Raw genomic sequence first — 26,268 nt, forward strand, 5'->3', positions numbered from 1 at the left:
CGGCGCGGTGCTGAAGGACAGCTCCGCTCCGCGCCCCTGCGCGCCCCTTCCCCGCGCGCCCGCCACCATGCCTTGACGTGCCCCCTCCAGCACGGCGGCGGCTCCCATGGCGGTGGCACGGAAAATCAAAACTTTGTTGACGGTGAACATCTTGGTCTTCGTGGGGATCATCCTCTTCTCCGTGTACTGCAGGATCCAGGACCGCTCGCAGGAGCTGGTGCAGATCGTCAGGAGCGCCGACCGCCGGGCCAGGAGCCGGGGCGCCAAAGTGGGCAGCCTGGTGGACAGGGAGTCCATCCTGCAGCGCCTGGACCACCTGGAAGAAGTGGTGTACAACCAGCTAAATGGTATGGAGGGCTGGGGGGCAGGAAGGAGTGCATCGCGGCACCAGTCCTGCTGCTTGTCCTGTAGAGAGTGCCGTGGGATGGGGAAGAGCATCCGGAGTGCAYGCACTCTGTGGAGGGAAGTGCACACCATGGGTGTGTGCGCCCTGTGCCTGCTCTAGAGGAAAAGGCAAAATTGGTAGCTGCAGGATGTTGCTGGAGGACTAGTTCGGGGCTCCCCCCTAACCCCAAACTCGGTCCAAAGTCRGGGCTTCCTGAGTAGAGACAAAGTTAAGGAGACTGTAGAGTTGAAGAGGAGGACGTAAGGATTGGTTGATGTTCCTGTGCACTGTACTTAGGTTTTACAGTTTGCCTGGATGTATCAACAGTGTCTGGGTACGTCTGTGTTTATATACCAGATGCATTGTTAGTTTATAGCTGGAAGTCATATACTTGGTCTTAGAATTACTTTAAAAGCGCTCTGCTCAGTTCTTACACGATATATTTTTGATGGTCTAGTTAAATACAGCACCCACATGTTTCTATAATGACTTTGCCATTTAGATTTGGTGTTATCTTCAGTGAGGAGGGGAAGCAACCACCACTTTCTTATCACTACCTTCAGTTCTACTTTACTAGCCTTGAAAAATCTTGGTAAGTAAGTAGAGAGCTCCTGCTATGGTAATTAGAACAGGCTAAGCCATAAAAGTTGTTATAGGACATCTAACCTTTCATATACAAATTTTTCAAAATGAGTGTAGTTATATTTGCATATATTCATAAAATTCTGAATGCAAAACAGAGGCTTAAGTATGTGATTAAATACATCAACTTTGGACAAGAAGAGGTCRAACAAGTAAACTTTTACATGATGTTATAATATAAATGTAACATTTAGCATCTAGCACCACATAAAACTTCCTGTGTAAGTATGTTTAAGTATACCAAATGTGCTTCTGGGGTGGCTGTGAAAATCTTCTTACTCATAATGTTGATTTAACAAAGGCTACTGCAGTCTCAAAATGCAGACAAATAGGAGGGTTCATATAAAGTATATTCTCTATTACTTCTTTCTGAAGGACTGTATTAATCTAAGCAGCTTAGACCGTTCTGGTAATATGCAATCTGTGCTGATAAGTATTATAGAATAGACATCCCCTTACATGCAATCACATGCACACGCGTGTGTATAAATGGGGAACAGAGAAGAGGAGTGTGGAGTTGTGGGTGATAGTCACAAAAATATCCATGCATGAATTAGAGGGAAGGTGTCTACATCTGTGTTTCCTAATGATGTTTTGTAGAAATTTTGAAGAATTCAGGATTTAAGAGGGAAATCCTCCTCCCAAATTCTGTGCAACCCTAGAGTGCCCAAAGCGAAATAGCTCAGTCCCTATGTTGTGTCTATTGCAGCTGAATTGAATAGATCTTTTTGACCCAAATTGATTTGTCCTTCACAGTGTTTATAAGTGAGGCTTTGGGCAGGATTGTTTTACTGGCTCTGGGTCCATCTCAGTATAGCATCCACTGGAGAAATCAGCGGGAGTGCTTAGCGTACGAGGCAGACACCATTGCACGCAATGACTGTAGCTTATCGTGAAACAGGAAGTTCTCTGTAACCACCATCTCTGTTTTGGATTTTTTTTTCCCTTCTTCTTATTTAATCTGATTTTATGGATATGGAAATTCACAGCAACCTTACCATTTAATTAAAATGCTATGTTGTTCCTAAGGGTAATGATAAGCACTGTGGACAGTTTTTTCTTCTTGAAAGTTCTTAAACAGGGAAATACAGAAACTTTTTCAAGCTGAGCCATTTAAATTCTCTGTTTGTTTTTCTTCGGTTTCTCTCTGACATAGTTGATTTTTTTATTGCACAGTTGTACATTAACACAGATTAATTATTTTGCCGTCAAATGGTTTCTCTCTCTCTTTTTTTTCCTCCTGTGACAACCAAACCAAAAAAAAATCCTTAAAAAAATTAGGAGGACTCCCACTGAAGTGACTGRAGTTTCATCACTGTAAGTGAAATCAGGATCAAGCATCTGTGTTTGGGTTYAGCTCAATGGCATTCCTTTTTAATATCATGACTCATTACTTAATGGGCATAATGCTGCTCTGGCAGCATTTATATTCAAGGGAGCCTGGCTGTGACAATGTTGTACGGTGTCTAACAGAGAGACTGATGTTAGGTAAACACTGGCCAGATCCAGAGCTGCTGTTTCATCCTAGTGTCCAGCAGGTTTCTCAGACGTTAGCCTGTCTAGTGTTTTATCATAAGGGTAGAGAGCCATCTGAGGGCTTCTTGGACATTAGTTTTTAATAAGGTGGGTCAAAATCACCTTTAGAGGAAGATAATGATACTGGTAGACAGATTTTATTCTTAGGGGGTGTGAAATCCTTGCACATTCAGACCTCCTGTAAGCCCCTGAAAAAGGTTGAGTCCAACCGAATGTTGTTGTTATAGTACTTCTGTCCAGATCAGTATTTTAATTTTCTGCTCTTGATTCTTTCTAGTTTGGGATCAGCTAATTTAGAGCCACCTGTTAAGTATCTTATATTGTTGGTTATAAAGCCTTCGTGTTCTTTTAATCTGTTTTTCTCTTCTATTTGGATTATTCTTAAACTAGAAAGACCTCACCTGTATTTTCCAGGGACTCTGATGAAGATCTAGCATAATAGACGCTTCTGTGAGAGACTAGCCCTGCAGCTGCAACTGTGCAGAATTTTGTTTCTGTCACCTCTATTGGTTTTCATGCAATTAAAGACATGTTATCTTAAAATGCACCTTCTGTAAGGAAATATAAATACAAGCAGTAATGTTGCAAGTATATCAGGAGGCAACCTAAAACTGATCACTGGAGACCTCATTAACTTCTCAGTCTGAATAAACCAAATAAAAACCGTGAACACAATGCTTGTAGAAATATGGGCAGAGCACAGAAGACCATACATGAAAGCCAATAGAAAGCTAATCCTTGAAATTATCTCTGGAAAACCAAGAATTTTTAGAATGAAGTGAATGACAATTGCCACAAATCTGTGCAGAGACAGGCAGACGTGCACCCAAACAATAGCGTTCAGTTGGCTTGTGCTTTGGTTTTTGATTAACTTAGAAAAATCATGGTTTTGAAAGTTTTCTTTATGCCCAGCTACTGCTCTTTTTGGTGGAAGTAAGTGGGTGGAGTGTACAAGGGGAAAGGAATGAAAAATCATGGCTGTGGAATTTCCTTGGTGAAGCCCCTTATGTAATTCGTCAGTTTTGGRTTTCAAATGTAACATTTATTTTGGACAACTGAGTTATTCTAGATCTAGTTTATCAATCTGTATATTTTTTCATTTTTGCTATGGTTTTACTATTGGTGAATATTTCTTATTATCCTTTAACATGAAGGTAAGACATGGTAGACTTTGTAGCAATTCATGAAATGACATAATGATATGCCATAACAAAATACCTTGGTATTTTGTTCCTTTGCCCCTTTTTATTTAATAAAGGAAAAAAATCAACAAGATCTAACTAACTGATTTTTTTCCCCAATCAGTTTTGTATCCAAGTCTATTGCTAATGATTTACCATAGAGAGTAAAGAATTTTTGATGCCCCAACTAAGAACATAACCTTTCATGCCAAAAGCAATTGAAGRGTCAGACTACAATTTCACTGTAATTGCCTTTTCCCCTTTTCTCTGTCTCTTTCCAGTAATACACAACAATCAATACAGCATGTAATTAGRTTTCATTCAATGTGGAAAGATTAAGAGAGTTTTCATCTTCTCATTAGGTATGCTCACATCATGTCTTCCTACCCATGTCTTCTACATTGGACCTCTTTGACCCGTTCTACTGCTGACATGGAGGAATAAGTTTGGAATATTCCCTTGAATTTGGCAGATTATCATTTTTTAACGCATCATAATTTGATTTTGTTCTTTTTGGGAAGATTAAATACAACAGCAATTTCCGTTCTGATAAATGGGTTTTATACTGCAGATGCATTTCATGGAGAAGGCTGRGAAAAAAGTGGACAATTCATGTAATTGCAGCACACAGGTTTAAAATGATGGAAATAGCAGGTCCTAGGTGCAAGGACTGATTCATGCAGACTGTGACTCCTGATTTTTAGAGTGTACTGGAAGCAAAGTGATTGCATTTAAAATTCAGCCTGGCAATCTGCATACTTAAAAGGTACAGTACTATTTTTAAAAGGACAGTTTATTCTTCATAGGCTAGGGGCTGGTTGAAAATGGTTCCAAATTTCCATATCGAAAAAGGGTTGGGAACAGGCTGCAAATGAATCATGCGAATGTCCACATCAGATTTGTCAAAAAGAAGCTTTTAGAGTTGGCAACTTTTAGCTGAAGACTAATTCCTTTACAGGAAAAAGAGGTAAAGCCATGTGTGCATGGGGGAAGATGAAGTGTGGCTGCCAGCCTTGCATCAATGAAACTGCACTTTTTCATACCCAGATACAGATTCTCATGTTATAACTATTTAATTTGAYTATGGTGTGATGCTAACATGCATCTGACAGCACTGGGAAGTAATTATTCCCCAAAAGCAGCAACTCACTTGTGGGGACTGCTGYTTGCCATGTATTTTCTATGAAGCTTCTTYYGAAGAGGCTTCTTCATGTAGTCTCRCTTTGAGTTTTTAAGAGATGCRAGATGGGGCCAAGTGAAAACAGGAGTGAAAAGTATTAACCAAATTTTTTTTCTTTAGGTTAGACTGAAGTTTCTCTGTTCACCACATGGCACAGRGCAAGTGTTCTCACTTGTTCTGGATCAGTTGCTCACGCAGAGGTAACTAAATGTTGTTACAGGTCTGACCTTCCATATTGCAAAGTGATGAAGTCCAAAAGGCCTGGTCTCAGCTTGACATTGGCTTTAGCCACATTAATCTTGATTTATGTAGCTGAGGGAAGGGCTAGGTCTGCAAAATGCTCTAGTGTTTGCAAGAACTTCAGCGGTAAAGGTCCATTGATTTGCAACTTCTGCAGTCCAGTTCTACGCCTGTACTCTTTGGGCATGAAGTGAAGCCCAGGAGATTGCTTTCAAAGCTGCTGCTGGTGATGGGGGCTTGAAGCCGAACGTAAAGCCTAGTACAGGGCAAAGTTTTCACCCAATGAAAGTTGACAGCAGCCATAAATCATAATCAGTGATTTCAGGAAGGCCAAGATTTTATTCTCCCAAAGTGAAGGAAGAAGATATGATGAGTGGRTATTTGGATTGGCCCTATAAAAATATAATATAATATCCTATACAATCTTCCTCTCTTCRATCACATTAGGAAAAAAATGCCTAAACATACGGTAGAAAGAGGAGGTAAAATTCTTGTTTAAAATGGGCAAAGCTGCATTCAACACTTCAAAATAGTGACAACATGAGAAAATATATCTCCATTCCAGCAGCACATCATAATTTTAAAGTTTCTGTCTGTGCTAGCATGTGTTAGCATGTACTGCTAACCATTTCCTATGCAAAGTTTCTACTTTTTGCTTTTGTAGCTGGTAAGAAAGCTTATTTTGACAGAAAAAAGTGTAGTAGTTTTATCATTGACCCATTTGCATAGAACTTGAATCATTTGTACTATATAGGACTATATGTAGTGTATACGGAGGTGGAAACTTTGACTGATGTTGTTTTTATTGTCTTTTTTAAGATATCCCAGTTCAGTTTCTTCCATTTCTTTGTAGAAGTTAGAACTGGAAAAGCAAATGTGGTGCAGTCCTCCTTTAGTGAAGAGCTGCACTGTGATCTGTACACATCTGTGACCAACAGACAGGCTTTGAGGATTAAAAAAAAATGGCTTTAAAGTTAAAGTCTTGATGATGGGTGGTTGGGTAGGTTGGTTTTGAGTTTAGAGTTTCTTGTGTGTTTAATTTTTCAGTAAATTAATGCAAGTTGAAGATAAACCAACAGCATCATTTAAAAATGCAGTTCCAGGCACTCAATGTATGGCTGTTCTCCAAGGAAATAATAAGATTTATGAAAGGAAGGAACAGAAATGAGTCATGTTTAACAAATCTCTCTTTTATTAATGCTCCTCTCTAACCTTACTAATGGATACTCAGTCTCTCTTTCTCACTACATTTGGAATTCTTTTTTATTATTGTTGTTATTTGTGGGGTTGCACTTGCTAGCGGTTTCCATCACTTATTTTAAACTAATAAACTGAGGAGGGGGGAAAAAGAAAAAGAATCTATGATGGTCTGATAACAGGAAAGAAGAAAGCCAATGGCAGCAGAGCAGTTTCCAACGTTGTTATAATCCTATTGATTAAAACTGTCTTCTGAAATAGAAAACTTAGCTTCTGAGGACGAAAAACAGATAGAGATCCTCCCACTGACCTAAAGTCATCTTCTCCTGAGAGCACAGAGCTAAAGCGACAAAGTCTTARTTGGGTGCATTGATAACTTGTGTCTGCCTTTCCTAAAACCCRTAGGTATGGTGCCATGGAAGTGCTGTGTGCATATGAAAGCCTTGTAGGTGGAGGCAGCCCCCTTCTTGAAGACAGCATGGCTGACTGAAAGTTGCCTTTCTGCCCTATAGTTTTTTATCTTTTCAGATRTTCTCTGATACTGATGTTTCCCAAAAAGTTTTGGAGACACGCTACAGTGCAGCYGGTTACTAGCAAGTCCTATAGGACAGAAGCAGCATGAACCTGTAGCAAGGCTGTCTCTTGGATCAAGATTTGCACAACTTGCAGAAAAGAAAGGAGCCATCAGGGAGCAGTGTGATGCACCTTGTCTCAGATCCCCTTATTTAGTTGGAGTTGCTTCGAGTTTAAATGCATAGTAGTAGTATTAGGGGGAAGGTAAGAATCTTGTTTCTGTAATTTACTTCTCAGTCTAATCTGCTAGGGTTTATTGTGCTTACGCTGCAGACCCCCTCCCTCCCCCCAGTAGAACTGAAGCAATATGGAGCTTTACCTGGAAAAGATCCCTTCAAACCTTGATAGGCTTCATCTTGTTAATGCTGCCTTGCTGATGATTTTTATGTACTCTTCTCTGCCCACAATACCCATATCAGTAGCTTTCAAGAGTGCAGCAAAGATAAAGATAATCCATGTTTCTTCTATGACTTTGGTTTTTTGAACTCTGAAGCAGTAGAAAAAGGGCCTTCAGTTGCATCAACCAGAAGTCCTCTAAAACTGAATCAAGGACAGAGTTGCCATTTGTGGGAAAAGAGTCCTTTTTTTTTTTTTGAATTGAGCCTCACCAACTGGCTTGCTGAAGTGATGTCTTTTAGAACTAAGTGATCTAAATGAAGCAAGCTGTCCAAACGTCCAGATRTCCAAGGAGTTGGTATCTTAGGGTGAGTTCTGTTTTCTCCTCCCTCTATTTGATATTCACTTCCCACTGTGAGGGAACATGGGCTTGTTGTTCTGTGTTTTTTTTCTACTAGCTTTCTATTTCACCTGATTTAGCTAATCTGGACTCTTTGTAATGCATGAGAAAACAGTGCAGCAGTGCTTTGTGCACAATCTGGTAGAGCCTCTGGAAGGCCTTTCACAGCAGTTCCTTATCCCTCTTACTATATTTCTTGGGCCTTTCCATTTCCGCATACTTAATGTTCCTTTCTTTTTTTWAAAAAAGAAAGCATCTCTCCTGTCATCTTGCTGAAATGTGTATTGAGAGGGCCTACTCTAATGACTACGGACAGGTCAATTGGGCTGTGTGGTAAGAGGAAGAAACGAATGTCCTCAGAGTAAAGTGAACCTGCTTGCTGTTTGCCATACCTAAGCTACTTGGTGTGTGTTCTGTGCCTTACRAAGTTGTCTGGTGAAGCAGATGTGGCTTTTTGCCTCTCCTTTTATCTTACTTGGATGACTAGTTGTGAAGGATCTTTGCTGTCAAGCGAAGGATGAACTTCGTACCATGAATGGTTTTGTAGCCTTAGTGAGGAGGATCCTTCTTAGTGAAACACTTCAGGGGAAAAAAAAAGAAAAATAAAAACAGTTCTAGTAATCTCTAGCAAATGGAAAAAGGCCTATTATTATTAAAGTATATCCTTAATTATCAGCTATGGAGGTGAGTACAAGAGCAACTGCAGGATAAATAGTAAAAGATAGAATAGACCTGATTCTACTCTGTCATTATGAGCAGTGTGGACAACTAGTTTCCTTAGGAGCAGAAAAAGATGTCTAAAAAAAAATGAGCAAAACATTTTTAGAAAAGGCGAGAATATAGACTTCTGAATATTTTAAGCTTTGTACYCACTCCTACAGAGCTGTTCTGTAAAAGCCCTTTCATTTGCCATCATGATCTGATTTATACTTTTAATAYTTGAGCTGTAATTTACATGCCATCCTGGGAGAGCAAGCAATGATTAAAGAAAGTAAACCAAGGAAAAGGTCTTTGAAACAGCTTCTGTAAAGAGTGCTACTGTGGTTCTGTCAGGCAGAGGTGCTTGGTGCCAGAAGGTGCCAGAAGGCTGCAGGAGAGTTACCTATTTCACAGCATGGTGTTGAAATCACATCTAAATAACCCAACTCAGTGGATGAAATATGCCTGAAGTATAGAGGACTGGTTGGGATTTGAGGATTCTTCAGTGCTTTTGCTTCTTAACCTCCTGGTTAAATGATAGATCAAATATCARATACTCACTGGAGTACTCATGACARTAAGTGCTCACTAACAGAAGAGTCACAAACTCTTTATATGGGATGATTCAACTCAGGTGTGCTAGAGCCTCGCGCTTGAATCTCTGCCTGGTACAAGCAGCGTAAGAACTCTCCCAGCTAAGCTTTACTGTAGAAAAAACTGATCAGGSGAAGAAATGGATCCTGCCAGGCGTGTCTCATATGTGAAGTCCTTCAAATATTCAGATAATATGAAACATGAGTATTACCTATGGAGATTCACAGAGAGCTACGTTAGACTACGCAGCGATATCTGTGAGGGATGTTCTTTGCCATGGTGAAACATTCACGTCTTCGTGGGCTCGGGAGGAGCAGAGCTGGTCTCTTTGGGATTACCAATGTGTTAYTCATCTTTGTTCCTGAGGAGAACTGTTAAAATGCATGTCTGTGATACAGGCAGTAGTTGTAATTAGTCAGGGATCTAAGTAAGGTACAAACACACCACTGTTTTTTAAGCAAACTATAGATCCTGCTGCCCCAAGTTTTGTTGTCATCAGGGATTTGTGTGGGCAGTGACAGCACTGTTTGGATGGGGTACGAGCTATCTTGCTCAGATAGGCTTGAGTGAATTTGTCTGGTCTTTTTATGCATGCATCGGTGATCCAGATTCTCCTCCGCTCCAACTCACCTGTGCAGTGAGTTGTTGAAGTCCGTTGCCCAAATGCATCCCTGCTGCTGATCAGGATCAGCACAGCCAGGCGTTATCAGCATAGTAACTCCAATGGTTAGCCTGCCAAATGAAGCTACTTCTGCCACAGAACGAATAGTATATTGGCTAGTTATGATGATGTATGTAGTATAAAGATGAATTCATGCTGAGTCTCTGTGCTACTTTATTATGGTTGAGAATGGGATTTTCCCTCCTTGAAGGTTTTGGAGTGATTTTCCTTTTTAATATGGAACCAGTGAGCTTTGTGTCTCTGACCGGGTCTTGTTTCTGTATTTGTGCTGTTTGATTCCAGTTTGCATTTTGCAAAATGAAGCACAAGGACCAGGAGGTCAAATTAGCAGCATTATTGTGCCTATCAGAGCAAGCTTTGTTTTCAGATTGATTTATCTTTTTCCACAGTACTTCACAGTATTATGTCCCTGCTGTGGGGCAAACGGAAATGTTCTTCATGCATCCTGCCCATTGGGTTCTCCAGTGGTCACAACCTCTGCTCCCTTAGGTAGTGCATATGATCCTGTGGACACAGGTCCGCTGTCCCTCAGTTCAGGTCTGTGTTGCAGAAAGCCTTTCACTTTAACTTTAGAGATCTGCTTCTGCCTGTGATCATGTGTGTCAGTTTGATGTGATGGGCAAACTAATGCCTCACTTGCACTGAATCTAACTGGGATCCAAAACTAGACTTTCCCCTGAAAAGACTTGATTCAGTGAGTATTTTAGGAGTGCTTGTGCATATAGGTGAGGTGTATCCTAGCTGAATGCTTTAACCACTCATCTATTGTTTAAAAAATAAAAATAAAAGGAGGAACTTTTCTTCAGTGGAAGAATAAAATTCTTTCTGCATCCTCTAAAGCTATGGGTCTTAAGGAGGTAGTATTTGCAGACTTCAAAACAAGGAATGTTTTTTTTGGCTGCCACCTTTTCAGCGTCCTCTGCTTGATTAGCTCTGAAGAACTGCCTCCAGAGGCTGAGGCAAGGGGTTGGCTCTCCCTGRAGAGGGGTGGCAGGTCCTCGGTGAAAGCCTTCAACTCTCGCCCTGGAGGCTGGCACGTAGGAGTTCACCTCACAGTGCTCACTGCCTTCCAGCACTTTGGGCTACAGCAAAAAATGCAGCATGTGCAAGGTCACACACAGCATCTGTTTCCCACAGCTCAGATCAGCATCCTGCCCAAGGCAGTGCTGTACCATCCCCACAGGAAGAGGGGCTTTGTTGCACAGGAGCTCATTTTTCCTGGAAGGTGTCCACCATGCTCTCTTCTGCAGAGCTGGAGAAGTTTGCYGCTCATTTTGTCCCTGTGGCATTTTTGGTGGGGTGATGGGGTTAATTGGTTGTTTTTCATTTGGATTCTTTATGCTGGTTTTGTATTTTACTCAGCAGTGGGACTTCGCTGCCCTTTTTGAAATTGAATTTATTTTTTCTGCAGCTCTCCGATGCCTCTAGGATGTGAAGCTTTTGTAAATAAAAATGTATTTTTGTTATATTAACTCATTTTCAAGCAAGCTTTGTATAGTAGGAACGATTGGTGGTATTCTTTCCCATGCATGCTGAACTGAAGGCAGTGATAAGACTAAAAATATCTCCAATTGAAATAGCATTGTATAACCCAAAGGTTAGTCTTCCTCAGGATTAAAATTTGCAGTTGCTTTACAGATTCCTTGTCAGGGAGATTTCTAGTCATCTAGCCATGTGTAAAATGAGGCTACTGATAACTACACAATTTTCAGTCCCTTTGGTGACTACTTTACCACAGATACAAAGCTGCTGATTGTAAAGTTTTGGATACCCGTTGTGCTGATGTCAGCTAGCACACGCAGTTTRCGTATTCCCGTGGTGGTGTTTGTACTACAGGCGCTCTATTAGAGGTGCTGAGCACGGACTAGGTACTGTTCACACCTCTAATAGGAAAAACAGACTTTGCCACACGGAGCTGTTAATCCTAAGGCACGATGATAGATTGCAGGTGGCTCCATGTAACAGATGTGAGAAGAGTGTAAGGTAAGAGGGAGCCGGTCATGTTCGAGCAACCGAAGAGTAAGCTGTCCAACTGTTGAGGTGGCTGACACATGAAGCACATACAGCAATGAATGGATATAACTTAGGAAAAGAGCTGCTTGAGTGATTCAGGTGTTAGCCTGTGTTAACTTGGGGCTGGGAAACCACATTTATTTTATAGTTCTACATTATAATTTGTGTCACGTGGTTGATTCCCTGAACCTAGATCTGTGAATTCAGGCTTCTGACTTGAAACACAGTTGCAGGGACTTGGCAACTGAACTGGATCCTGCTTGGATATTTCTTATTGGTGATCAATCTTTTCTTCCACTTTTAAATGATCTTCTATATCTAAAAGAAAAACCTACTCACTCTCAATGCCTGCAGAATGTCTTTGGCTTTTTAATACTGTTATTGTAGGGAGCAGTGAAAAGATTTGAGGGTATTCATTAGAAATTTCTCATCTTTTGATACTACAATATTTAATGTAGTATTTGGCAAACTCATTTGACATGTATTGCCTGAGAAACTCCTCCTGAACATGTCAGGCGCTGCCCAGAGCACTGTCCTCTCAGCTGCTCCAGCTTTAGACTGGYATTAGCAATGATCTTTCATTTCAGACCTCTGCCAGTCCGATCCTCTTCCTGAAACAGATCCATCTGGCTCAATGAATTTTCCTTGAACAGAAGGTTGTTTCCAGAACGTAAGTGGTTTTCRTAAAGCCAATGTCCAATAGGGTTACCTGTAAAACTTTCTGTTTTCTGAAAGTGTCACCTTGATACAGTTCCCACAGTCACAGCCATATTCTCATTTCAGGCCTGTAAAACCCCAAGCCAGACTGCAGAGAGCTCTCTTGGATGGGTTCAGGAAATTAAGAATTTGTTCTTTGATTCTTTCTGAACCTACCCTGCCTAATAAGTGGATTCTTTGTCTCCCCCTTTCTGCCATGCATTACAAAGTTCACAAAGTAAACTTTCTTTTTGAAGAAAAAGCTTGAGCTTTTCTTTCTTTTTTCTGTATGTGTTACAATGTTTGGTGTTCAGACGTATCTCAGCCTTTCATCGTACTGATGAGGAGTTGGAAAACAAATACTGCTGTCTTAAAGACATGGTGGAGGCTGTGGAAGAACGAGACTGGTGAAATTCTTATTATTGAAATTGCTTATGGTTGTTGAAGTAAGCATGGAACGGAAACCTACAGTTGGAGTCTGTGTGTGAGTCACCTTGGGACTGCCCTAGCCCAAAGGAGAGGTTGAGTTCTCCTCTACAGGCTGGTGTACAACAGACTATTCTGGTGAAGTCCACAACAGAAACTGATAATTCATGTTAATGTAGATTATTGATAACCATTTTGGACTAGAATTCTAAGTGATGAAAGCTCTCTTTTAATGCATCGTAGTCTATTTGTGGGAGTAGGAGCAAGATCAAAATCAGGCCCAAAGGGTAGGACAGCTGGTGCAGGATCAACATCAACTGGATGATATTAAAAGATGCACTGTGAATGYTGGGGTGTCCTTTGTACACTGTTTTTTTTTTTTATTGCCAGAAAGCAAAATTGAATATCCTGGGAAGCAGTTTATTTCAGAAAAAGAAAAAGTCATCACGTGATTTTCTGTTTTTGTTGTTGAACTGGGAGAAGATACCTCTAATCTGTTTGATGGGTGATATTGCATGCATGTGGCTTCTTTATGCTGGATATAAGTGTTAGCACATGGCTGTAAACACTAGATGTTGATTATTTTAAAAACAATCTTCACATATCCTGAACTGACAAATTCCATTTAAAAATATGTTTGATATGCTGCCAAATGTGGGCTTTGGGAATATACCTTGTTTTACATTCTTTTCAAAGACAGTGAAGGGGAAGAGCTACCCTCCCATTAAATGACCAGAGGAGAGATTAGTTTCTTAATAAATGCCAGGAGAAGCAGGCAGAATTCTATAGAGAGGTGTCTCCTGTTGGCATTTTAGTGCCTCACCTCTAAGTCTGTCTCTCTTGCTTCCTAAGCTGAGAAGCTCTAATTTAGTGACTTAGACATTTTCATGTGAATTTTCTTAAGATGGTACATGTACAGGGAAAGTGTTTTTAAATGAAGTCACAGACATACCTCATTATTTCTGTAAGGAGTACATAAAAACGTGCTCACCTGGTCACATTATCACCTCACCTGGTTCTTGTCATTGCCTTTAGCGTCTGACAAGGAGTGTAGGTAAGCTCACAGGAAACAGAGAYCTGGAGCTAAAGGAACAGTTCCTGGGCTAGTTTTTAGGAAAATATTTAAAGCTGATGATATACAAGACTAGGGCTTAGGAGACATGGTTTCATTTCCAGGTGTGCCTTTGCTGTGCTCCCTATCTGCAGTGCCTGGTCACCTCTCCATGCTTCTGCCCCTTCCCATACATGTTCTCTATTTAGCTGAGAAGGTCTGACTCCAGGCTCGTCTGTGAAGAGTCTGTCCTAATGGTATTGTAATCAATGAYGTAAGTAACATTACAAACCTAGATGCCCAGTAATTACAACAATTAACTCTAAAAATAAGTATTTAGTTCCATGAGCAGCAATAGCCAGAAAGTCTGCTTTCTTACAAATCGATATCTTAGAGGTGAATTCTCAGGGGTTGCTGATAGCTCTGATGTTTCTATTGTATTTGAGGTTTCACTGAACCTCTTCTCTCAGTAGGAACATTTTAATGCCAGTGTCTTCCCAGATGTCAACTTTTGTGACACTTGCAGAAATGCAATTTTTGAGACCTCTGACTGTCTGCCAAGCTTTGGCTGAAATTAGACACTGGCCTCCAAACGTAATGAGCGGAAGTGAGGGGAGGGTTTGTGAGAGGGAAGCAGACTGACAGGCAAATACAGACAGCATGATCCCACAAACTGCTTTTCCTTAAGAAACCAGGCTAAAAATCATATCAATGACAAATGGGATTTTCAGTCATTTAAACGCAAATGTGAAAGTGAAATCCTTAGCTTTTAAGGGAACCAAGCTCAGATCTTCAGTCTGTTTGCTCCGCTTGCTTTGTTCATGGGTGAGATACGCTAACTAAAGCAGTTTTTCCTTGTTTTTGTCTTTACATGAGTTAATAACTACAGCAGCATGACATTTCCCTGAGACCACACCAGTACTGCAGGACAGCCTCCTTTATTTGCAGCTTCCTAAAATGGCAGAGTCGGGTCCCACCAGCTTGTCTCATTGCCCTTCTGTAGTGACTGAATAATTAAATCATGCAAGGATCAGAGAAAGTGCTTCTGTGCTGCTCARTGCTAGTCAGAGCAAAGCATGCCCAGCTGCTCATGTTATCGAACACCTTTCATGGCCCAGGGGCTCCATGCTGGCTTTCACTGGGACCATTTATTGCTGGAAAGTTCCTTCTGCTTATGAGGAAGCCTGGCTGTGCCCTGAAGTTTATGCAGAATCAGATGGCACGTCTGCTCTGCAACCTTGAGGAGGAATGAGTCCGAACTGTAAGCTCAGATCTCAGTGTCCTGAAATTCAGATCTAGTGTTCTGATTCATACCTTCATGCCTCTTCACCAAAGCATCATCTTCTCCCATATAAAGGCACCTTCTATCACTGCCTTCACCTCTCTCTTTACTGTGTAATTTAATATCTCATAATGTAGCCTTAACTACAAACCTCAGACACATGAGAGGGTAGGAACATTCATTCTTTTGTGGGATTTCTTGGTAAAATAAGAGAAAGCTTGAAGAAAAMAAGATGAATCTCAGAGAACTTGATTTTTTTCTTACATTACCTTGGTGTAAACCAGGTAAGCAGTACTGGCAAGGTAAATTGGAAAAGACTGATCCAGAGTTTCTGATGCTCAGCTATTACCTTTATATATGATCTGAATTCTATATAGATGAGATGGCTTTGAAAAACCCTCTGCAAGTGGATCAAAGAAGTGTGTGGTTAATAGATGTAGCTCCTTTGCCAAATAGAGCCCACTTTGTCTGAAGCGAGTAGTTCACAGTTTTTCAAAATCCCAACACACTGTGAAGCCGATCTTGTTAATAATGGATCAGGTATTATAGCAATGCTGTTTTTTTAAAGTGCCTGTAACAGTGGATCATAGCTTTTCCACTCCTGGAAGTCTGAGTCAATTTATTTTTATATCAACAATAAACCAGAAAGGGCAGAAATCAAAGTGCTCAATGCTTTTATTACTGCTTTTAAATAGAACTTTGTGCCAATAGTTTTTGCTAATATTACGTCTTTATTTTCTTGAATGCATTGACAGTTGCTATTTATCCTTGTTTCTCCTTTTTCTTGCCAAACTATCTCATTCTCTGATTTACTTTCTCAAGAAAACGTTACCTAATTCTTCTTMTATTTCCATAACAAACCCCTGATTAATTACATGTTATAAGCTGTCTGTAGGACAGTGTGCCTTTTGTTTCTAGGTAGGTTTTTTCATGAATTTCAAGAGGGAACTCTTTTTCTCTTTAGAAACAAAAATAAACTCTGGCTCAACGTTTCGTTAAGCAATAGCAAGGCACTCCAAACCCAAGTATAAGGATATTGKTTTTTTCCTCAGTCTAGGTTAAGGAAACCATTTGAAGATAAAATTATAAGTGGTGACAGGAGGGACTGAGAGGGCTCAGCTTGTTGTTGTTTGCAGGGGCTGGAACAGAATTTGTTGACTTGATTTGTTTTCCTGAATTTCTGTTGCTTTTTCTTTTTTTCTTTAACATGATGGGCAATGTTTTTTCCACCCTTTTCTCCAGATTGGGAATTGTGGTWACAGCAGATTTGCCTTCTTGGTTCATCAGTGCTGTGTTACTTGCAGTCCCTTGCCTACCTGTGGGCTGCAAGGAGCATCGAGGCCTGGGATGGCTGGGAGAAAYGTTACGTGCCTAAGCTCTGAGGAGCGCTCTCACTAACACTAGCACTCGGCAGCAGGAGGAGTGGATTTAGAGAAAACCCCAAAGAGTGTGTCCAAGGGACCCAGGCAGTGTTGTCTGAGCCTGCCTGCCTTTGTGTGCGATCCTGTCCGAGTACGGGGGCATCAGGCCTCTTGTCCTGGCACGTCCTCCAAAACATCTGTTAGAAACARGACTTCCAGTCTGCATCATCAATGAGGACCTTCTGCATAGTAAGTGTCTTCATCTGTTCTTCATCAAAACTGCCATGAATAGTTAGTCTGCCAGCATTTTAGTTTAGATCGTGGATTCTGGGCTGTAGTTTTGCTGTTACTGATATATACCATGTTTGTTTGTGGACTGACCCATCCCACTGGTAGAAAACTAAATCATACGYGAATTAAGAGCTTGATGGGAGGTGACACTACAGTGTGGCACTGACAAGCAAGGCACAGCTGTGGTGCTCTTGACGTGAGATAGGAAAATAAAAGCCAAAAAAGGGAGAAAAGTAGAGATCTAAGTTCTATCTCAAACTAGATTTCTGAGCCAAACTCCCTGAGAGATGTCAAAGATGCACCTGGAAGAGGCACACAAACACAGTTCAAGAAAAATATAGCTTCCATACAGAGGTAAAATAAACAGTCCAGCAAGGAAGTGAGAGTGCTTTGGAGCTAGCCTTGAATATTGCTATGTAATGATGCAAAAGCAAAGTACGCCACCCGTGAAGAGTCTACAAGGCAGTGTCATGGTGAAAGGCAGATGGAGGAGTTGAGGCTGCCTGCATCTCCTGTTGAAACCRATGTCAAAATTAACTGATTTTCACAGGATCAGGAGTGGGCCCTTGAGGAGATCTGTTGGAAGTGTTCAAAGTGTCACATCCTTGGGGMAGCTGAGCTCTTCCACCATGTCTAAGGAGAAATACCTGGCCCAATGCTGCTCTGATGCAACTGGGACCAATTTCAGATCATTTGATCCTCTTACAGTCAAGAAAGACAGACTGTCATTCTCAGTGCATGGAACGGAAAATAATGGCTAGAATAYATAGCTAGTTGTGAGTATTACATTGTAATTGCATTGCCAGAAATGAATTTAGCAACTACTTTCACAGCTGTGGAAAATCGGGACCCTGCTTTCAAGCACAGTGTGATTTTGAGTTGCAGTCGCTGCTGCAGCTGGATTGAATGCTATCATCCTTCATTGTGTAAAATGGGTTGAAGAACAGGGAGCTTTTCAGCCATATAAACGGCAAATGTTGTATGCATCTTTGTTACTGGTAAAGCTGTCTGTCATTATGTTAGTTTAATAGCAGGCTGTTTAGATAAGTGAGCGGGGAGGCAAGTCAATGTCTGCAAATAATGTGGAAGGTGATTGCGAAAGGATGCTACAGGAGATGGGCTTGTTTGGCCCTTATGGAGGGCTCACCAGGTAGGCTTGAGTAGGGAGTATGAAGAGTCTTGCTCGGTCTTGGACACAGTCCCCACAAGGGTGGCAGAAAAATCTGGGCTGAAAGGAAGTGATTTGGAAGGCTTGACAACATTAGATATGACACAGCTTTTGGTTAGATTAGACTTAATATCAAAGAGTCTAGAGGAGTGCAAGGCCTTAATGGGATCTGAGGTAAGATAGTTTTTTTTGTTGTTGTTTTTTTGTTTTTTTTGGTTTTTTTAGATTTCTTGTATTTTAAAATATTTTTGTTCCTAAGGAGCCTAGCCCTGATGAACTACCTGCTGTGAGCAGGATGGATGTACAGGGTACTGTTACCAAGGAGCTGRTCTGAAAATAAGGAGCTCCAGGAATTCTCATCTAGAATTAAGTCAGAAACAAAAGGATTGTTTTTAATGGTTAGAGATATGCAATCAGCTCTGCAAGTGTTAGAAAATGTCATTAAATCCAATGACAGCTTTTAAGTTTTGGGCTCCTTCTCTAGTCCTGTCCGCTTTTGGTTCAGAATCCCCTTTCTACAATGACCAGCCATTTCAGTTCCCTTCCTCTACATCGGTTTTCCCTTCAGTTCTCTTCCTCTACTTCAGAGAAGCAAAATCCTGACATCTTCTGCTCATTTATGAAATGAAAACCCTTTAACTTGGCTAAGAGCAGCTTCTTCCTGAAGCTAATTAAACAGTCCCAAAGTTTTAGTTCTTGTCCCTTAGCGCTTTTCAAGGAGAAACCACCTTTCTCTGTCTGACACGTACTTTCTCCAGAATGGTTCTGTTATCAGGTTAATGAACACTTTCCCCAGGATTCTCACCTCTGTTTCACTGGGAAAATTAATGAAAATCTAATATATCGATACAGGTGATCCATTTCTTGTCAGTCAGTGACACTGTGACTGAATAACAGAGTTCATTCCTGTAGAATGCAATTGAATCCAGTATTAGTGTCTGGGCTTTTAAAGGGAGATAGGCAGTTTTAAGCTCTGTTTTTACCTGTCTGAGTTAAGGTAATGAGGGTAATCAAATATTATGCTTCAGGGCTTTGGTTGCATGCCTGTGGGGTTCAGAAGGGAACTCTGCTTCCATGGACTGTGCAGTGTGTAATTGGCCCAGTGCTTTATGATTTGTGTTTCGGTCCCTCTGGAGCCCGAGGTACTGGCTGCTGCCAGAGGCCAAATACCAAAGTGATGACACTCATATTTTGTTTCCTTTTAATATCAGTGGACTGTTGAGCAGCGACACCAAAGTTTTAGCTCCCACCTCCCTAACTCCAGATTTATGCCATCACTAGAGGAGCCTGTAGACGTTTTCCTCCTTTATTCCATACCCCTGAAGAGAACAATCCATATTACATGTTTCATCAGCACAAGTTAGCTGGGATTTTAAAACTTCTAGGAGAATATTAGTATTAACTATTCAATTAAAGAAAGGAAACAGATCTTTGTGAATGATCTTCTTGATCATTGAAATGAAAATAAAAAAATAAGATCCTCAATGTATAATTTAGAATTGTGCATATAGAGGGAAATGTCTTTTATGTTGCTTGAAATTTAAGTTTAAAAATACATCACATAGCTCTCCACTGTAATTTAAAGGGAGTTTAAGGATTCCTGCTCTAATGAAAATTGATTTTGCTTATATTGAAGCAGGAAAGAACTCTGGAATCTCTTTTATTATCTACAGGCCTGGGATCAGGATCTTACTTCACAAGTGATCCTTTATCCCCATCTTCTGTGGTCTGCATAGTTCCTGTTTCTTGGTCCTTACAGTTGTCAATCTGTTTATTTCCTTCTGAATTATTTGTTGTAATTATTTCTCAAGGGGAAATCAGCTTCAAATGAATATTCTATAAAAGCAATTACTTTTGATATTAAATATCTGTACATAAAAACTTAGTATTTCTTTCAATTAAAAAGACAGAATGAATTTTATGCCAAGAGAAAGAGTAGGTTACACAGTGCTGTACACTGCTGTATCAGTGAACAAAAAATCGGGTCTGTATGAGGCAGGGTGGCCTTGTAAGGATATGTATTCTTTTTTCCCCAGGAGGCCTCTTGTATGCACTGGTTGAGAAGGTCATTCCCCACATTGTGCCAAGATGACTRTTGCAGTTTTCCCTACAACACTTATCTCCTACAGCTAGCTCTCCATTACATGTTTTTCTTTATATTTTCTCAGGTATTCCTCTCCTCTTCCTCAAAATCTCRAACTAAATGACTCCAAATTCAGCTTGGTCACAGCTGGCTTAGTCTCTCTAACACWGCGCCTTTGGAAGAGATTGCTGCAATGTTAAAACAAAGCCCTCACAGTGGGATGAGTGTGTGGGTGTATGTGCCCCATCCTTTAACTAAGTCATGCTCTGGGAATCTTATATTTGGCATGGAGCAACTTTACAGAGATCTCCATGGACTCCTTCCCCCTAGAGATGCAGGAGGGGTTGTGCTGAGCCTTCTCAACTGGAAACCTGTCTTAGGCATAACAGAACTGCCATCTTCCATCATCTCAAAATATCCTGAATGAGCAGCGAGCTTATATCACAAGAAGTATATTTCCACAGAAGGAGTTATTTCAGAAACATTTTCATCWTGTTAGTTTTGGAGAAAAGACTGTAAATCATGTCCCTAGGTTACCTGCTGCAGGAATCCTGTCTTTTTCCTGCACAGGATACTGGCTGTGTAGAGGGMGCTCACTGGGATAGAGGTCACTCAATGAAGTAGAAGAGAAGAGCATCCAGTGGGCTATGAAACAATCTGTTACCTTGCTGTGTATGTCAAGGATGAAATCCATAGGCGTTGTTGTACTGAGACCTYTGCCTCTCCTAGTGATCTGTGTTGTGGCATTGTCGTCTTCTCTGATTATCTTTTTACTTTGGTTTCTTGTCTTTGACATTGATAGCAAGCTCCTTGTCRTAGAAACTGTCTTTATGGGCTCATCTAGCACCTGCAAAAATGGTGTCCTGATCCTGACTAAGTGCTATGAGAACACTAAGAAAAAGCTGTTCTAGTCGAATCCTGTCCTAGGAAGGTTTACTATAAAGGATTTGAGGATTAATATATCAGTATAGTAGGAGCAGAGTATGCAGGATGGAATAAGGGTCAACGTCCAGACTAGATGCTGATAATAACGTTGGCATTTTCATGGCATTTTCCATCTAAGGTACTTCGAACACTTTGCAGATGCTCATAGGGTGTGCCTCATAGCACTCACTGCAACCAGGAAATGTCATCGTCTTGAAGAACTGAGGGCAAAGCACAAAAGGGGTTGGATATCTGTCCTCTTGCCAGATAATATGTCCCAATCTACATAATTTCTAGGGGATCRTCATTCTGCACTGTGTCTGTCTGACTAGCTTCTCTAGGAGGAAGTGGAACAGCCCTCCTCCAGGAGACTTGCTGAATCACTTCATTCCTTCGTTCACCAATAAGTGCCTTAAGGGGGTTAACAGTTGACTGAGGATGAAGGTCGAGTAACACTGTTTTAGGCTTTCACTTGAACAGGCAGAAGGGGCTGGAGATAAAAGGGCAAGGTACAAAAGCACTGCACCTCCTAGTGCCTAGAGCCAAGAAGTCGTACGTTAAGTGCTTAGACTTTATGAGAAGTTATTGTACTTTTCCTTTTCAAACTATCAGCCATGGGGTACTGTTTGTCTTCCCCACGATATATCTTCAGAGGTACTTGGCTCTGATACTGGATAGTAAGGGATATAAATCTTTCAAGCAAGGATGCAGGAAACTTGATTACAACTATAAAAAATGGGACTGTACTTTGGATTTCAGATAAATGGAAGTGCTGCAGTCATTTAAATTAGATAGGCTTTTGTTCTTTACTCTCTTTGCAGAATGTTGGAGACTGTCCCTGTGGAGTGTGATTTGGTCACAGTGTTGCWATGTGTGAAACTAAACCTCATCCACATACAGCATTCTCCCTAGCTCAGAAGGTACCTGGAGCTCCTTTTGTGTGGACAAAATTCAATKAATTCTCTGGGCAGCAAATCTTGTGTGTTATATAGGCTTATTGCAGGGAGTGGTGGGAGAAACAGGTTTCCAACATGGAAAGTTAGGGTATGCAGAAGGGCCTGTCTCTGTTTAACATTTAGATTGAATCATAAGCTAGACATGCTACTGTCTTCTCATACTGCTTGCTAATGTTTACAAAGTTGGCTGAAATACAAGTTTCAGATAAGACTTTCTCCTGTCTATTGTTAATCCTTGTGCTTGCAACTGCAAAATGCTTTTAGTTTTCCAGGTTTAATTTTCATGTGCTTAGCTGCTAATGCATTCAGTAACTTCTTTATATCTGTGTGACAAAACAATTTTTGGACATTCTCCAAGGCAGTAATTTCAGAGAGCCACTCTTTAGCTACGGTCCTTTGTTCATTAACCATAGTTCGTGGAGGATTTATGGGAGTCAATGAGAGAGGCAGGTATCTGTTCTTGGCAAAATTCTGCATGGTATCTTTTGGCAAAAATAAAGCATCCCTCATGGGAGGGGGGAGGAAGAGAAAGCACAGGCTGTGAAACTTGCTTGACATTTTGTCAGAGTTAGTTGGTGTAGCAAGATGGAGAAGAGAGAAATACCACTGTGGGCGTGATTCCATGTGATACTCCATACCATTAGTTCCTGCTGACCTTGCCGGGAGTCACTGCTCAGCAGAGGCTTCAAGCTTTGCCAGAGTAGGCTCGTGTTAGAAACAGTGTCCCTGGGTGTCAGAGGAGTGTGCAAAAGGCAACGTGTTGCTGATTAGGGTGAGCCTTTCTCTGATTTAACAGAGGTTATTTTGGAAAAGTTTTCTTCTCTTAGTTATCTGTGGGGATAACCAAAATGGAACTATAAACAGCAAGATAACTGGTGAACTGAGACCTTTTTTTAATGCTGAACAGCTTGCTTATATTGCTCTTTCTTCCTCCTACTCCAACCAGTTGTTTCCTTTGTGCATCTGCTTCACTCTAACCTGCGTGGTCAGGTCTCAAAGGAAGACGGCCACCTTTTCCCTCCATGCCTGCAGAGACACTATTTGGTGAGATTGTTACCTTCTTTTGGAGTTTCTGGTTGCAACAGTGCGAGATTACACAATTAGCATGATATAGTCATGCAGGATAGAAATGTTTGGACTGATTCACTGATGCAACTGATTTAGTGCCTGCTTCTGGAAGCAGTGGCTTACGTTTTTGTCTTGCATTCTGGTTTTGTACAGAACTAGATTAAAAAATCCCTCTAAATGGCAGCTTGTTTTAGCTGTGTTACTGAACCCCATCTGAGATTCTATGAACTCTCTTTTCATTTAAAAGTTTTTTTTTAAAAAAAAAATTCTAGAAGTCAAATTTGTAATTCAGGGACAGTAACAGCTCTGCATTGAATGCTGCTTTTATTCTGGATTAAACCAAYGCCTAAAGACTTTATTCCCTTACAAGATGGGTGAGTGTGTTTGCAACTGAAAAATCTGAATGGGGAAAGGAAGGGAGACARCTGTTAAACTGATGAGTTTTACCTTTCCTGTTTAAAAGAGTGAGAAATGTTTCAGGAGTTGCAGGTAAAACTGCTAGGTGACTATGCCATTTTTTTAAAGAGAAACATTTTATTCCTTCTTTTGGAGGTGCTAGGACCTAGAAGAATTTTGTGGAGCTATTCTGGAGGGTTGGCTCTGAGCCCTTCTTGAGRTGAAGGAGTGAGACCAGGATTGAGACGCAGAGGCATTTTGGTGATTTTGCAACAGGGAACTCAGTGGCCTTCCCAAGCTGGTGGTGGAGCTGTCCTTGTTACAGCTGTGCSTGGATATCCCTGATCCCTCTGCACTAGCCTCTGAGCAAAGGGGATGCACGGGGTGGGAGTAGAGCCAAAGGTGCCAGTGAAGGCAGGGGGCTGCCCAGGAAGGCCAGGAAAAGGCTAAGAACAGACCTGTGCTGCTCTGAAYGCAGGTAAATAATTATTCTTAATTGCTTGTTTTTATTTCGAATTGACAAAAGGTTAATGATGTCTGAGAACCCTGGCTGAACCTGATTTACAGCTGCCTGTAATTGTGTTGCAAATAAAAATCCAACACTAAAATAATCACAGATGTAGTTTGATCTTGCTTTTACCATRGTTTCTCACATAAATCTATTCAGTAATTTTCCTATTGTGATGAGATTTATGGTGAAAAATAGGAGGTCTCTTTTCTTCCCAGAAAATTATGCATCCTGCAGAGTAATTAATCTGGTAAAGAAACTGAGACTGGTTTGTTCTGTTGCCCATCCTCCCAACAATTCCTCTCTCATACAGAAATCTCTGCAGTGAGAGCAATAAATTTGAAATGAATGACAGACACTAATTATTTGTGACCTCATTGTCATCTACAGTGTTGAACTGGGTATGACTGATCCCAGAGTATAGGTTATATTTTTTTAGTCTAAAAATTTAAGGAAAAGACATCTTGAAAAATAACAGCTTATTTGGTATTGCCCCTGTTGTTACCTGTCTCCTCTCTCTGCCCGTCTCCAGTTTAGGGYCGAGTCATCTGGCAGTGTGATTTCTCTGCCAGTCATTCACTGGTGCAAGCCAGAGCTGCACTATCAGCATTAGTACCATACGCCCGCGGAAAAATGGGTGCTAGTTAGAGCCAGAGAGAGGCAAGTCAAATCTAAGAGGAGAATCTGGAAATCTTGGAAGTCTGCAGTAAGCTTTTTTTTTTTTTTAAAAAAAAAAAAATGGAGCGGAGCAAAATGGAGAAGCTCTCCCATCTGATATGCCTGGGTTAAAACCCTGATATATGTTGGAAATTGAAACAGAGGCGCTTCTCCATCTGTCTTTTTTAGGTTTTATAGTGCTGCCTGTCATTGTAGGACCTGAACACCTAGCATATAAAATCAATAGCAATTGATTTTACTCTCTGCCAAGCAGCAGTATTTCCAGAAATTCCTTTCTGTATTGCTCCATAGGTGAGAACAGAGGGAAGGTGTTCTCCCAGGGGGCTGTCCCTCAAGGCTGTCTAGGCTTTCTCCAAACAGAAATACCCTAAGGCACAGACACTTTGCTCTTCACTGGCTCCCTGCCCTTGGCAATCCTCTGCCTGTCCTTCAGGAGCACCTTGGCGTATCCTGCTCCTCAGGCCCTCCCTGGTGCTCTTCCCGTGTTCTGCCTGTTTGAAGGCCTCGCCAGGGCCAGGCGGCAGGGCGCCCTTCAGACAAGAGCTCCAGCGTTCGTGCTTGCAGAAGCCTTGGCTGCTGGCATCCTCTGCTGTAGCCGGACTTGGGTTTGCTGTCTCCCACTGCTTCTTTCCTCATTGTGTCCCTTCAGGCCATTCCTTGAGAAGTTGCTGTTGAGCTGACAGACCCCCTCTCACTTTTCTTTTCTTTTTCTTTTTTTCTTTTTTTTTTTGTCCTCCACAAAAGGTTGACCACTGCAAATAAATGTGGATTTGGAGTCTGGGACTTCCAGACCTGTTTGAGTGCTATTCTTGCAGAATGCAGCAATGTAATAGCATTTATATTGTTGTTGCTGTATGTCAGTCAGTGTTACTGCATTGCTGTTGCCAATCACACAAGACTACAATCTGGCTGAGTGGGAGAAGAAACCCCAGCAGTATGTTTGGAGAGCAAGTCCAATAGATGATAACTGTTTCCTAGGACAAGATCAGATWAGCAGCAGGAAGAGCTAGAATATGAGATTTAGGAGCAAAGCATACAAAMTAATTGTTGTTATGCATGGTTCTGGAAGGCTAACTCATTCTCTCTTAGGAAAAATAGCAAAGATGCTGCCTGCTGTTCTGTGTGCATTGAAAGTGTCCTTCCTCTGTTACTTGTGCCTTAAAGATGCAAGAGTTTTGTTCTGTAAACTGCAAGAACATACAGTATGAGKAATAAAGTTTTCAGCTACTGGAATTAAATTGTTGCTTAAAGTAAAATGAGCATGCCACATCTCGGAGGGCTTTTCATCAAAGCAGGTCAGTTAACTTTAATGAAGTCGTCTTTGATTTGCTTTGATGTAACATCAGAGCCAAGCCCAGATGATTCTGAATGATCAGCAAATAAATTTCCACACTGCAGTCTTTCAAGGACACAGGGTTTATGATGTGTCTAGTTTTCTAGATTCTTTAACTTCTAAAGTGCCTAATACGTCTCTCTCTTACGGCCTGTTTGCTCTCTCTCTCTCTCTCTCTCTCTTTTTTTTTTTTTTTTTTTTTTTTTTTTTTTTTTTTTTTTTTTTTTTTTTTTTTTTTTTTTTTTTTTTTTGCTACTCGGCCTTTCTCTGAAACAGAGTCACCCTTTAAGATGCCATGTGTTGGGCGCACAAACCAGAGGCACGCAGCATCACTAATTGCTATTAGTGTCTTGGTCTAAGGCTGTGTCATGCAGAAAGATTAGGCTGGT

At 41.0% G+C, this 26,268-nt stretch overlaps 1 protein-coding gene across 2 annotated transcripts in view; it reads left to right on the plus strand.

The window, feature by feature from the left end:
- Positions 1–106: 106 nt before the first annotated feature.
- GALNT9 (polypeptide N-acetylgalactosaminyltransferase 9) overlaps positions 107–26,268 on the plus strand; it is a 154,155-nt gene continuing 127,993 nt past the window's right edge. For both annotated transcript variants that reach the window (XM_085321073.1, XM_085321074.1), the window contains exon 1: positions 107–347. In XM_085321073.1, coding sequence (XP_085177199.1) covers positions 107–347 — 241 coding nt within the window. The remainder of the gene's footprint in view (positions 348–26,268) is intronic.

This window comes from Rhea americana, unplaced genomic scaffold, assembly GCF_003343005.1.
Source record: "Rhea americana isolate MKP2758 unplaced genomic scaffold, rheAme1 scaffold_68, whole genome shotgun sequence".
Taxonomy (NCBI): domain Eukaryota; kingdom Metazoa; phylum Chordata; class Aves; order Rheiformes; family Rheidae; genus Rhea; species Rhea americana.